General features: G+C 39.7%; 1 protein-coding gene across 2 annotated transcripts; it reads left to right on the top strand.

Moving 5' to 3' along the window:
* Window positions 1-566: 566 nt before the first annotated feature.
* Window positions 567-6,628, top strand: emc10 (ER membrane protein complex subunit 10). Of its 2 annotated transcripts, XM_034191099.1 has the most exons (8): window positions 567-717; window positions 853-919; window positions 1,415-1,527; window positions 1,712-1,825; window positions 1,919-2,103; window positions 2,240-2,333; window positions 3,376-3,471; window positions 6,509-6,628. In XM_034191099.1, exons 1-8 carry the CDS (start codon window positions 625-627, stop codon window positions 6,605-6,607), a joined length of 861 nt encoding a protein of 286 aa, XP_034046990.1. In that variant the 5' UTR covers window positions 567-624; the 3' UTR covers window positions 6,608-6,628. The 2 variants fall into 2 exon arrangements, with proteins under 2 accessions (XP_034046990.1, XP_034046991.1); XM_034191100.1 differs by lacking the exon at window positions 3,376-3,471 and having other exon boundaries at window positions 568-717; window positions 6,509-6,623.
* The last annotated feature ends 8,749 nt before the right edge of the window (window positions 6,629-15,377 follow it).

Here is a 15,377-nt window from a genome sequence, read left to right on the forward strand (position 1 = left end):
GGTGAGAAGTTCGGTCATCCATGGGGAGCTTGGAGTAGAGCCACTGCTCCTTCACGTTGAAAGAAGCCAGCTGGGGTGGTTTGAGTATCTGGTAAGGATGCCTCCTGGACGCCTCCCTGGGGAGATGTTCCAGGCACATTCAGCCTGGAGGAGACCTCGGGGAAGACCCAGGACTAGGTGCAGAGATTATATCTCCACACTGGTCTGGGAACGCCTCGGGATCCCCAAGTCAGAGGTGGTCAATGTGGCCCGGGAAAGGGAAGTCTGGAGTCCCCTGCTAGAGGTGTTGCCCCCGTGACCTGTGGTCGGGTCACGGGGCTAAGCGGCTGAAGATGAGCGTGATGAGTGGTTTAGCTTACCCACCCACCCTTCAACATTTTTGCCGTACAAGCCTGAAATACAGCCCTCTCTCCTCCAGCCTCCACAGGGATGGAGAACCAGGACAGATTCAGCCTGAAGACCCACTAGTTCAGTTTGAAAAAACAAAACGAAACGAAAGAATGCTGACTTTGATGAAGCGAATTTGTCGCTGTGTGTCCAGTAGGTGGCGGTGTACATACTGAAGCTGGTTGTGCTCCATTAAATTGTTAAAAAAGAAGAAGATTGTGGCTCGTTTCTGTCAAAATGACTAATCTATTAACCTTTAAAATTGGAGTTAATTTTGGTGTTTTGTTGTTTTTCTGTGCAGAGTTTGTATGTTGCAATAACGGCAGAAGAGTAAGTGTAATGTTTTGAACTACAGCAGTTGACTAATAAGTGGACGCCTGTTAGCCTCGTCGTTAGCTGTTAGCTAACGTGTTAGAAGGGTTTTTATTATTATTCATTCAGACATCAAAATGTGTTTCTCCTCAGCCAGGTGAAGCTTTGGACGTTGAATTCAGTGGATTCTCTTTACCTCTGGAACACTCATTTGAAGTCGGTGAGTAACGTAATAACAAAATATGTGTGTGTGTGTTATTTGAGATTATTTATTTGAAAGGATCTGAAATTTCTCTTTCAACATTGCTGATAGTTTCCCTTCTGAGATAAATCAAAGATTAACTTTAGATTTGATTGTTTGGATTAGTTTAGTACAAATTAATACGCGTATCAAAGTATGGCATCAAAAAATACATGAATAAAACAAAAAGTCTTTTTCTTAATTTGGATTTGAACCTGGGGCCACTGCCGCGGATCAGTGTGCGCAAAACCAAACCTTAACCCAAGTACCACTACGCTATATACAAAGAGAACGTCCTAGCGTTCTCATTAGCTAATATATTCAGTGAAAATAATGTCAAGCTATTTCCACTGTATGCTAAAAGTAGTCACTCTGAATAAATAAATAAACTGAGTGACCATGCTCGATACATCATGGCCACAACTTTCTGAAACTGTTTGTCCTGTTTGTTGACTTTCATCCTTCTTGTTTCAGATGATGTAGCGGCATTTCAGGTACGTGGTATGCTGGTGTTAAAAGCTGGAAGGGAGTCGAGTGTCTCACTGAGTCAGAACCCGCTATCAGAGGAGGACAGAACCAAACTGAAGGTGAATCATGACAAATATTTTGAAATGAATAACTACAGCTCTGTTGGAATAACGTGACCTCTATCTGGTTATTAATTAAGTTCTTTTTCAGCACGCTGCAGAGATCCGTGGAACTGGAACTGCATCAAGTCATGTGATGCAGCTGTTTCTGTGATGTTGGACTTGACTTACGTTGCCTCCACAGGACGTCGCTGCAGTGGACGGTTTATACAGGATCAGGGTTCCTCGCGTGTCCCTGCAGGCGGACAGACAGACGGAGCGGCAGGCGGAAGGTTACCTCACAGCATTTGTCAGAGCTGTACGTATGTCACTCCTTTGACCACAGATGTTTAGCTGGACACGCTTGGTAAATAGTAGTGACTATGAATCCTGACTGCCCTCTGAATGACAGTGTGCCATGGTTGAGTCCCACCTGAGCGACATGATCACCCTCCACACTGACGTTTCTGGCTTCCTGATCGGCATCTCCATCGTGACATTGCCCGGAGCCTGTAGAGGTACTGAGGTGGAGGATGAGGTTGATCTTGAGGTTTTCAACTCCACCATCAACATCATGGCTCCTGTAAATGCTCCCGGGTCAGTCTGAGTGTGACGGGTTTTATTATTTTTTTAAATTCATTCTGTTGTGTTGCAGTCTGCAGACTAGTTCAGAGACAGAGCTCTGTGAGGTGTGTTTGATGCCATTGTATTTGCTGGTTTTATTTTCCTGCAGACCTGAGACTGCTCTCTTCCTTGAAAGAATGGAGCAGGAATCTGAGAAGAAAGGGAAGAATCCACAAGAGCAGAAATCCTTCTTTGCTAAATATGTAAGTGTTTGTGTTGGTCAGGCCAGCAGTCTGCACCTAAATCCTCCCTCCCTCCCTCCTTCTTCCCTTCATTAATGTGGTTCTGATGAGTAAAAATGGTTAATGAAGAAATGAACATGCTTATTCAGCTTGTCTTCTGTGCTCCACCAGGGACAGAGTTCTTTTCAGGTCACAGAATATATTGATATATGTTTTGCAGTGATCACACACATGTGCTTAAAGCTGTAGTGTATAGGATTTAGTGACACCTAGTGGTGAGATTGTATGACACTGTCGCTGTCCACGATTTTGTTTCCCTTCAGGTTTTCGCTTCTTTTGTCAACAGGGTTCGTGCCCCCTCACCGTTGCTTGTGGTAATACGTACAACCCTCCATTCCATAAAAATGACAGTTTCTGAAACGTCTTAGCATGCATTTGCAACTAGCAGACAGGGTACAGGGGAGCAACCACAGATTCTTTCTTTCTTCATTCTTCAGACTATGCTGCAAAATGAGAAAAGTGGGGTTATGTATGTCGTTTTGGGCTCATGTATTAGTATAACGTGGCGACCTCCATGAGGGGTCCTGTGCCCATGTAGATATGAAGTGCTTATGAGCACACATCGATTTGTTGTTCCAGGGGATTATACATCATTAAACAGATGGCTATGAATGCTAGATTCCAGTTTTGCTCATACAAAACACTAAATCCTACACACTGTAGCTTTAAAATGTTATACTTCATTTTGTGTTTTAGATAAGTAGGAATATCTCCCTCAAATCCAACATGTTGGAAGCGTTTTTTCCCCCCTCCTGTTGGAGAAGACGCTCTGCACTGTACCAGTGCTCTGGATTGTCACCATGCATTATGTCCCATACATTGAAATGTCAGCAGAAGGAGTGATGGCTGCTCACAGAGCAGTGGTGGTTTGTTGTCATGCAGCCCATCGCTGAGCTCTGCTGCTCCCTCTTGTTTGTGTGTTTTGCGCTGTGCTGTGTCTTTGTGTGTTCAGTCACCTGTAGTTACTCTGTGCTTCATCCAGTGATGTTGTGCTGTGTTCCAGTGGTATTTGATTCTGGAGGGGCAGTCTTCCTCATGGTCACCAATTCGGCACAGCCCCAGCAGGGGGAGGCAGGGAGCAGAGCTGATTCCCACTGAAGTACTGTTTCTTACTTTGTGGCTCTCTCTTACCCTTTATTCTCCCTAAATTAACTTCTCTGTTGTTTAACTAACATGAACCAGACTTGCTGTTTCACACTTTTCCACCTCTAGAGGAATTTTTAAAGTTTTCAGAATGTTGTTGATATATATATATATATATATACACACACACACATATAAAACATTTTATTAAACATTAAATAGATCCTGGTCATTTGATTGTTGGATCGTATGTCAGTTGGCATTCACTGTTTGTCCCATTGTATGAACAATGTCATTATGAAACTATTTGCTGTGCATTTCCAGTCCATTTGACAATATTGCATGGCTCCATGAGCTTTTCCTAAATTAAAAAAATAAAAAAAATGTGTCCATGATACAAGGAAGCTGGATCCAGTAGCCAAATTGTTTGCTGAGACATCTTTAGTGGCTGTCATCTGAAGAATTGGACAACTTCTTGTCATGATTTTTTGCTGGTCTTAAGAAAGGTAGCTCTATTTAGGTGTCTTATAAAAAAATATATATATATTCTTCCATTTTTGCAAAACAAATAAACTGATGTAGATCTAGTTATATGTCATATAAAACAAATAGTGAATGTTTTCTATTCGTGCAAAACAAGAAATTGCTGTAGATCTATTTAGGTGTCATATAAAGAAATAGTTTTCCATTAGTGCGAAACAAATAAACTGATGTAGATCTAGTTATATGTCATATAAAACAAATAGTGAATGTTTTCTATTCGTGCAAAACAAAGAATATGCTGTAGATCTATTTAGGTGTCATGTAAAACACATAGTGAATGTTTTCCATCTGTGCAAATATGTTTAATTTCATCAGACGAGACAAATATATTCAACTATTTTTTTCATGATGAAAACAAGACAGTGACGATACTACATCAGTGTTCTAAAATGAAATTAACATGCATTATTGTTGATGAAATGCTATTGAATGAGCGGGACATCCCGCACATTCAATAGACAATTGATTCCTTTCTGAAACACACAAATTCACCTTTAACTGTTTGAAGGAGTCGATTCTCTACAGTTAAATAATCCATCAAGCTGTCCATTATTCCTTATTGGCAGCACCCCATGCGCATGCACATGCATGACTTGAATTCAGGCATGCGTGTAGGATGAGCTCAGGAAGTCAGACTGCATCCATGCACCCTGTGTCTTTTCCAGTAGAGCAGTTTCTCTGTGGTGCCTTATCGCCACACAGAAACACTCATGCATCTGCACTCGTACAGATGTCAGAACACCGTCACGGGATTCAGACTGGAAAGTTTGTTGTGCATGCAGTTTTCCCCACAAAATCTGCATTTTCACAAATAAGAGCTAGATAAAAAAAAAAAAATCTGCATGTACATAATTTAACATGACCTCAAAAATCCACAGTGTGTACCTGTGCTAAAAACACTCTGAAAATCCAGGGACAGATCCAGGATTTTGTAAAAAAGGTGTGTGTGTGGGGGGGGGGTGTCATGTAATTGTGAATGAATATTTAGGTACCATTTCCTGCATTTTCGGTTTAATGACAAGTTGTGAAATACCAGATAAGTTGGAATTTGTTGTGATGTCAAGGTATTAGGCTTGAGCTTTAGAAGTCTGTGGGATAAAACTCATCAGTTTATTAAATGTTATTTCTAGTTTATTTTCTGTGCAGAATAGCACAGAACCCAAACTTTCCAGTCGGGGTGTAGGCTGTGGCTCAAAACTGGATTGCAACCCCAGTCTGAACGCGGCCTAGTAGGATGAGACAGATTTGAAAAACACTCTGAACGTTATCTGGCTCGAAAGCAATCTTAAGATGGATGCAAACCCCAGTGTGAACAGGACTAACTGGTGTAGATTTTTGAACAGAGCAGCAAATGCTGCATTCATCCAGTATCAATTAGTTTTTGACATTATTATGACTAATATATACCAAAATGAATGAAATATAATTAAATATGAGTGTGCATCATTTTTAATTAGAGTGTCTTAAGTTGTGGCTCTTAGAATAGATACATTACAAATCTCAAATTATTTATTTTATTTTATTCTTGCTTTGCTTTAACAACTTCCAGCCAATTGTAACCGTGGAAGTAGAATAACTAGATCGAACACATGTTTCATTTCTAAAGACTTTGCGCCCCTACAGAGCTGTGGATTTACAAGAAACCGAATGTCTAATTGTATCGGATGGGAAGCCTCGCAGATTTAAAATATCGAGTAAAACACGACAAGCCTTCAGCATTCAACAAGTGTATTTTGGTCAGGTAATGATAACATTAAGTATTTCAGATGGGTGATGAAACAATATATTGACTGAAATTGGTAATCAGAAATCTGTGATTTTGATCAAAAAGGCTAAAATGTCTCCACTGAAACAAGACTAAGATACATTCAGTTCTCATTTGACTAAAACTAGACTAAAAGTAAGACCTTTCATCAACTAAACCATGACTAAAGAAAAATGGTATGTAAATGACTAAACTAAACTGGACATTTGACAAAAGAAATACTGAATTTAAAAAAAAGTGACAAAATTAACACTTGCAAACAAATAAAAGGATGCAGGTCTATTTAGATGTAATATAAAACAAACAGTGAATGTTATCCATTTGTGCAAAACAAAAGGATGTAGATCTATTTAGGTGTTATATAAAACAAATGTTTTCCATTTGTACAATGGAAGGAAAATTTATTGAAAGGTGGAAAATGCCATTTAATGAGGCTGACATCTCATTATCATCTTTCAACTCCTGCAAATACTCTTACCATTGCATTCATAAAGATTGTATAATATCTTCAGCACGTGTTTGGTGTTTGACCTAAGATTTGTTTTACTTTGCAGTCTCTCATCCACTTGTAAACCTTTTCTTCCCCGTTTGTCTCTTAAAATAATACATTAGCATAATCTGGGATGAAGATTCTGGGATTGTTCACAAGACATCTGCCTAATCACAGTAAATTTGTCTTTTCTTAAGTAAAGATATTGTTGTATTTACCATCTCTTGGGTTCTTTTTTCCTTCTTCCTCCTCCAGTGGATGTACATCGTGCCTCTCGTTCTCTTCCTGATGATGTCCGGCGCTCAGGACCAGTCAGGAGGAGGTGGGCGGAGCGGTCAACGAGGTGGACGATAATCACTTTTGCTGGGGGTGGGGGGGGGGTGGGGGGCGTGTTCACCTGTCATTTAGTAAACAATAATCGTCTGGACTGGTTTTCTGTGCATAATGCTGTTTAAGGAAAATGAAAGCCTGTGGCTCAGCAGTTACACACTGAAGGAGAGATGCCTGATCCGCATATGGTAATTGTGAAAATATTTTTATCACTAATGTAAATAAAGTATTTATACTCCAGATTTTTTACATTTCCTGTTGACTGTTAGAGGAAGTATTATTATCAGGGCACTACCAAGACATGAACGGCATCTCAGATGTGCTTGTTTCTGACTTAATGTCAGCTAGAATGTGAACTTTCCTGTTGTTGTATTGATTTGAGGCTTAATTTCAAAAGTCTAAATTCTACACGTCAAGGCCAGAATGTTGACTTTTTTGTTGTCATCATTTTCAAATGACTTATGTTGCAGCTAAAACAACTTATTTACTCAATGGGGAGAAAAATATTTCTCATCTGTGTATGTTTATTTCCTGGGGGATAAAGCCAGAAATTGTCACAGGTATTTAAATTATGTTGACGATTTTTTACGGTTCATCCGGAAAGTATTCACAGCGCTTCACTTTTTCCACATTGTATGTTACAGCCTTATTCTGAAATGGATGAAACTCATTTTTTCCTCAAAATTCTGTACACAATACCTCATAATGACAATGTGAAAAAAGTTTTTTTTGTTGTTGTTGTTTGTATTGGTTTTTATTTTATTTATTTATTTTTCTAATTTATTGAAAAAAACCTAATCATGTGCATGTACATATTCACAGCTTTTGCCATGAAGCTCAGAATTGAGCTCAGGTGCCTCCTGTTTCCACTGATCATCCTTGAGATGTTTCTACAGCTTAACTGGAGTCCACCTGGAGTAAATTCAGTTGATTGGACATGATTTGGAAAGACACACACCTGTCTACATATAAGGTCCCACAATTGACAGTCAGAGCACAAACCAAGCATGAAGTCAAAGGAACTGTCTGTAGACCTCAGAGACAGGATTGTCTGGAGACACAAATCTGGGGAAGGGGACAGAAACATTTATTTGCTTTGAAGGTCTCAATGAGCACAGTGGACTCCATCATTTGTAAATGGAAGAAGTTCAGCTCCACCAGGACTCTTCCTGGAGCTGGACACCCGTCTAAACTGAGTGATCAGGGGAGAAGGACCTTAGTCAGGGAGGTGACCAAGAACCTGATGGTCACTCTATCAGAGCTCCAGCATTCCTCTGTGGAGAGAGGAGAACCTTCCAGAAGGACAACCATCTCTGCAGCAATCCACCAATGAGACCTGTATGGTAGAGAGGCCAGACAGAAGCCACTCCTCCTTAGTAAAAGACACATGGCAGCCACCTGGAGTTTGACAAAAGGCGTCTGATGAGACAAAGACTGAACTCTTTGGCGTCATGTTTGGAGGAAACCAGGCACCATCCCTACAGTGAAGCATGGTGGTGGCAGCATCATGCTGTGGGGATGTTTTTCAGCAGCAGGAACTGGGAGACTAGTCAGGATTGAGGGAAAGATGAATGCAGCAATGTACAGAGACATCCTGGATGAAAACCTGCTCCAGAGCGCTCTTGACCTCAGACTGGGTGACGGTTCATCTTTCAGCAGGACAATGACCCTAAACACACAGTCAAGATATCAAAGGAGTGGCTTCAGGACAACTCTGTGAATGTCCTTGAGTGGCCCAGCCAGAGTCCAGACCTGAATCTGACTGAACATCTCTGGAGAGATCTGAAAATGTCTGTGCACGATGCTCCCCATCCAACCTGATGGAGCTTGAGAGGTGTCTGCAAAGAGGAATGGACCCAAACTGCCCAAAGATAGGGGCACCAAATTTGTGGCAACATATTCAAGAAGAGAATAGTGGAGGTGATGGTCTAGTGGTTAAAGGGTTGGGCTTGAGACCAGAGGATCCTCAGTTCAGATCCCAGCCTGACTGGTCCTTAATTCCCTAGTTGTTCCCAGTGTGTAGTGAGCACCTTGCATGGCAGCAGCCTCACATCGAGGTGAATGTGAGGCATTGATGTGTAAAGCGCTTTGAGCGTCTGATGCAGATGGAAAAGTGCTATATAAATGCAGTCCATTTACGATTTAAGACTTGAGGCTGTAATTGCTGCCAAAGGTGCATCAACAAAGTATTGAGCAAAGGCTGTGAATATTTATGTACATGTGATTCTTAGTTTTTTTTATTTTTTAAAAATAATAAAACTTTTTCATGTCATTATGGGGTGTTGTGAGTATAATTTTGAGGAGGAAAATTAATTTACTCCATTTTGAAATAGGCTGTGAGATAACAAATGTGGAAAAAAGTGAAGTGCTGTAAATGCTGAAAGTAAAGAGGCCTGAGAAGAGATTGCAGCTCAAGTTGTTTCCGATTATTCAACGTTAAATGAGCTACTCGGTGGTCCCATGAGCCTGACTGAACGGTTTTTGACAGCTAATATGATATCTGAGTCTGTGTTATTAAAATGCCATTGGCCTGCGTATTTCTGATTACAAGATAGGCAAAGACCGCAGACGACATTAACTCCTTTTCCTCACGTCAGTCACTCAGTCTGACTGCTTTTTAGCACGCGTTCTCGGAGGCTCAGTGGCAAGTTTCAACACTTAAGTGCTACTGAATCACAAACCAGAGTCAAAGTGTCACACACGTGGTGACCCGTTTGGGTTAGTCGTTTTTGTGTTCTCATAAGGGGATAACAGCTGGCCGAAAGCTCAAGTTTGCAAGTTTAAGTGTCGTGAGGTCCACGAGAAAGTTTTTAGTTTGTAAAATGATCTGTGCAAAGGTTAATCTGAGAGAAGACCTACTAATAACTGCATTAAGCGTGTTTTGAATTGTTTCCGTCCTGCCACTGCCAGTCCTGGACCTCCCACCAAACAATATGTGTGTAATTTAGTCCATGGGCCAAGCAGGTTTTCGGAACCGCTTAAGGGGACTAAATGACACTTAACAGTCCAGCCTCTGTACCATGACGTATGTGTCCAATCAACAGGTTTTTAAAAAAAGTTAACATCTGACCCTCTCAGATTGGCTTCATAGTTTCTGGAAATGTTTCTATTGGGCCCAATAATGTGCAAAATTTTAAGCTTCTAAATTAGTTTTTGAGACATGGAGGCCTTTAAAAAGTGGGTGTGGTGCTAGTTTTCCATCAAAATTGAGGACTTGTAAAAAACCTACAATGTTCAATCAGTGATAAATTTTGAACTACTCATTGTAGATGAATGAAATGCTCAAGAATTCTTCTTTGGTGCCCTCTTCAATCTGAAGAATGAGAGGTTCTATGGCGAATATTTCCCAATTCACTGCTTTCTAAATTTTGGCTAAAAAATGTTTTTAGTTTCAGAGCAAATTTGACCCTCTGTATCTCCATAATGAAGCATGTCAGATCTTACCAATTTTCAGATATAGTTCTTTATCCAGGAACTAGAAACATGTGAGAAAGCAATAACCGTTTTTGATTTACAAGACAATAACTGTTGAAAAATTATTTTATGCTGGTTTCAAATACATATTGTCAAGTTATGAGAATTTGTACCATAAAAATGATTATTTCGCTGGACAGAGCATGTTTTTATTGATACAAACACAAAATATCAAGTAGGTTTCTTGAACCAAACTATTTTTATGAAGGTATCAAACATGCCACAATTTACTCAAAGCAGAGATGCTGTTTTAAGGCATATTGTGATAATTGGCAGCAATTTATAAAATGCAAATTCACAAATTATTATAAAAGGTGCATTTAATACTTTCATAAAACTAGTATGGTTCAAAGTACCAACTTGATATTTTGTGTTTGTAATCAACAGACATGCTCTTTCCAGTGATACCTACAGTAGGGTTCAGAATAATAGTAGTGCTGTGTGACTTAAGAGATTAATCCAGGTTTTGAGTATATTTTTTATTGTTACATGGGAAACAAGGTACCAGTAGATTCAGTAGATTCTCACAAATCCAACAAGACCAAGCATTCATGATATGCACACTCTTAAGGCTATGAAATTGGGCTATTAGTAAAAAAAAGTAGAAAAGGGGTGTTCACAATAATAGTAGCATCTGCTGTTGACGCTACAAACTCAAAACTATTATGTTCAAACTGCTTTTTTATCAATCCTGTGAATCACCAAACTAGTATTTAGTTGTATAACCACAGTTTTTCCATGATTTCTTCACATCTGCGAGGCATTAATTTTGTTGGTTTGGAACCAAGATTTTGCTGGTTTACTAGTGTGCTTGGGGTCATTGTCTTGTTGAAACACCCATTTCAAGGGCATGTCCTCTTCAGCATAAGGCAACATGACCTCTTCAAGTATTTTGACATATCCAAACTGATCCATGATACCTGGTATGTGATATATAGGCCCAACACATAGTAGGAGAAACATGCCCATATCATGATGCTTGCACCACCATGCTTCACTGTCTTCACTGTGAACTGTGGCTTGAATTCAGAGTTTGGGGGTCGTCTCACAAACTGTCTGCGACCCTTGGACCCAAAAGAACAATTTTACTCTCATCAGTCCACAAATATTCCTCATTTCTCTTTAGGCCAGTTGATGTGCTTCTTTGGCAATTGTAACCTCTTCTGCACGTCTTTTATTTAACAGAGGGACTTTGCGGGGATTCTTGCAAATAAATTAGCTCACACAGGTGTCTTCTAACTGTCACAGCACTTACAGGTAACTCCAGACTGTCTTTGATCATCATGGAGCTGATCAATGGGTGACGCCTTGCCATCTGGTTATTCTTCTGTCCATTTTGATGGTTGTTTTCCGTTTTCTTCCATGCGTCTTTTTTTTTCTTTTTTTTTTGTCTATTTTAAAGCATTGGAGATCATTGTAGATGAACAGCCTATAATTTTTTGCACCTGCGTATAAGTTTTCCCCTCTCCAATCAACTTTTTAATCAAACTACGCTGTTCTTCTGAACAATGTCTTGAATGTCCCATTTTCCTCAGGCTTTCAAAGAGAAAAGCATGTTCAACAGGTGCTGGCTTCATCCTTAAATAGGGGACACCTGATTCACACCTGTTTGTTCCACAAAATTGACAAACTCACTGACTGAATGCCACACTACTATTATTGTGAACACCCCCTTTTCTACTTTTTTTTTTTTTTACTAATAGACCAATTTCATAGCCTTAAGAGTGTGCATATCATGAATGCTTGGTCTTGTTGGATTTGTGAGAATCTACTGAATCTATTGGTACCTTGTTTCCCATGTAACAATAAGAAATATACTCAAAACCTGGATTAATCTTTTTAGTCACATAGCACTACTATTATTCTGAACACTACTATATTTTTAATGGTACACTTGTTATAGCTGGGCAATATGTATTTGAAAATATGTGTCAAATCATATTTTCAAATTTAATGCTTGTAAATCAGAAAGTTTTATTTCTTTCTCATATGTTTCTAGTTCCTCAATAGGAACTGAGATTTGACTAATACAGCTGAAAATTTGAAAGCTCTGACGTGCTTCATTGTGGAGATAAAGAGAGTCAAAGTTACTCCAAAACATAAAATATGTTTTATCCAAATTTTAGGAAGCTGTCATTTAAAAAATATGCCTCATAGGACCAGTTAGTTTTAAGGTTGAAGAGTACTACTACCATAGAACAATCCCTGTAATTACATTCATCTAGAATGTATTTCTATGTAATTTAATAGTTCCAAAGTTATCTCTGACTGAATATTGCACATTTTTAGAAGTCCTCAATTTTGATGGAAAAGTAGGGCCATACCCACCTTTTAGGGCATCCATATCTCAAAAACTAATAAAGATAGACGCCTAACATTTTGCGCATGTATTATTGGGCCCGATGTCAATAATTTCAGAAAGTAGAACGTAAATCTGAGATGGCCAGGTGAGGCGAAAAATGTATGGTGGCCATCCTAGGGTGGTAGCTGTAACCAGGTGTAGGGGCTAATGAAGAATTACACAGGGGTAAAATTTAAAAATGTTCCAGTCATTGAAAAGTATCCCACATTATTTGTCTGATCATAAAGATTCCAAAAAGGTATAGTTTGGAGCATGTATGACTGAACGCAGATGATACCCAGCTTTATCTATCCATGAAGCCAGAGGACACACACCAATTAGCTAAACTGCAGGATTGTCTTACAGACATAAAGACATGGATGACCTCTAATTTCCTGCTTTTAAACTCAGATAAAACTGAAGTTATTGTACTTGGCCCCACAAATCTTAGAAACATGGTGTCTAACCAGATCCTTACTCTGGATGGCATTACCCTGACCTCTAGTAATACTGTGAGAAATCTTGGAGTCATTTTTGATCAGGATATGTCATTCAAAGCGCATATTAAACAAATATGTAGGACTGCTTTTTTGCATTTGCACAATATCTCTAAAATTAGAAAGGTCTTGTCTCAGAGTGATGCTGAAAAACTAATTCATGCATTTATTTCCTCTAGGCTGGACTATTGTAATTCATTATTATCAGGTTGTCCTAAAAGTTCCCTAAAAAGCCTTCAGTTAATTCAAAATGCTGCAGCTAGAGTACTGACGGGGACTAGAAGGAGAGAGCATATCTCACCCATATTGGCCTCTCTTCATTGGCTTCCTGTTAATTCTAGAATAGAATTTAAAATTCTTCTTCTTACTTATAAGGTTTTGAATAATCAGGTCCCATCTTATCTTAGGGACCTCATAGTACCATATCACCCCAATAGGGCGCTTCGCTCTCAGACTGCAGGCTTACTTGTAGTTCCTAGGGTTTGTAAGAGTAGAATGGGAGGTAGAGCCTTCAGCTTTCAGGCTCCTCTCCTGTGGAACCAGCTCCCAATTCAGATCAGGGAGACAGACACCCTCTCTACTTTTAAGATTAGGCTTAAAACTTTCCTTTTTGCTAAAGCTTATAGTTAGGGCTGGATCAGGTGACCCTGAACCATCCCTTAGTTATGCTGCTATAGATGTAGACTGCCTGGGGGTTCCCATGATGCACTGTTTCTTTCTCTTTTTGCTCTGTATGCACCACTCTGCATTTAATCATTAGTGATTGATCTCTGCTCCCCTCCACAGCATGTCTTTTTCCTGGTTCTCTCCCTCAGCCCCAACCAGTCCCAGCAGAAGACTGCCCCTCCCTGAGCCTGGTTCTGCTGGAGGTTTCTTCCTGTTAAAAGGGAGTTTTTCCTTCCCACTGTAGCCAAGTGCTTGCTCACAGGGGGTCGTTTTGACCGTTGGGGTTTTACATGATTATTGTATGGCCTTGCCTTACAATATAAAGCGCCTTGGGGCAACTGTTTGTTGTGATTTGGCGCTATATAAAAAAAATTGATTGATTGATTGAATGTTCTGGAGTTATGGGCTAAAAACAACTACAGTAAACTGGTGACAGTCAGTTTTAGTTTGTACATGGGTCAATTGTTAAAACTGCTCCAATATTGGTAAAGAGTGATGCAAATTATTGGTTCCACAAAATATCTGGATTTGCTAAATTCTAATTCACTAAAATTCTGAATGTAGTGAGGTGAAATCTAGACTGACACAAGGATATATCACGCGGTTACAAATTGGCATTGTTGGCAGGATGTGGCAGTTGACCAAATCGTCCCAGGCACAGATTCTCAGTGCTTAAATGCACCCTGAGACAAAGTCAAAAAATGGTGGGGAGATACATAGCAAGGTCAAATCTAAACTTAAATATGTTTCTACTATCTTGGCTGACGGTGGGATTCCACTTTGGTTGACTTGGCAGAGTCTTAACCCCGTAAGTACAGAGTCTGGTATTCAAATCCCACTGGAAGCCACAAAAATATATCTCTTGAATGCATGAGTTTGATTCATGGTCGGCCTTGGGACTTCCCCCTAAAAACTGCTGCTAAATCACATAGTACAGAAGAGAAGATGGCGAAGAAGGGGCGGGACTGCAGAGAAACGGTTTTAAATGGGCTGCTGTTGATGAATTGAAGGCCCTTGCAACTAATGACAGTGTGTCATATTGACTTTGTATTGATTTAGTAGCGGTTACAAAGTTTCACTCAAGCCACCAGAATCCAGTTGACATTGGCCCGTCACTTACACTGTCAATCTGGACTAAAACTCATGACATTTATCTTATGTCCTTCACATATCCCTGCCAATCACAGAGGTGATGGGTGGAGCATGAGGACTAGTTTCCTGCTCCAAGATGGGATTTTATCATAGAGTTGTACAGTAGTGTTCAGAATAATAGTAGTGCTATGTGACTAAAAAGATTAATCCAGGTTTTGAGTATATTTCTTATTGTTACATGGGAAACAAGGTACCAGTAGATTCAGTAGATTCTCACAAATCCAACAAGACCAAGCATTCATGATATGCACACTCTTAAGGCTATGAAATTGGGCTATTAGTAAAAAAAAAAAAGTAGAAAAGGGGGTGTTCACAATAATAGTAGTGTGGCATTCAGTCAGTGAGTTCATCAATTTTGTGGAACAAACAGGTGTGAATCAGGTGTCCCCTATTTAAGGATGAAGCCAGCACCTGTTGAACATGCTTTTCTCTTTGAAAGCCTGAGGAAAATGGGACGTTCAAGACATTGTTCAGAAGAACAGTGTAGTTTGATTAAAAAGTTGATTGGAGAGGGGAAACTTATACGCAGGTGCAAAAAATTATAGGCTGTTCATCTCCAATGATCTCTAATGCTTTAAAATGGACAAAAAAAAACAGAGACGTGTGGAAGAAAATGGAAAACAACCATCAAAATGGATAGAAGAATAACCAGAATGGCAAAGGC

The sequence above is a fragment of the Thalassophryne amazonica genome, chromosome 16 (genome assembly GCF_902500255.1).
Source record: "Thalassophryne amazonica chromosome 16, fThaAma1.1, whole genome shotgun sequence".
Taxonomy (NCBI): domain Eukaryota; kingdom Metazoa; phylum Chordata; class Actinopteri; order Batrachoidiformes; family Batrachoididae; genus Thalassophryne; species Thalassophryne amazonica.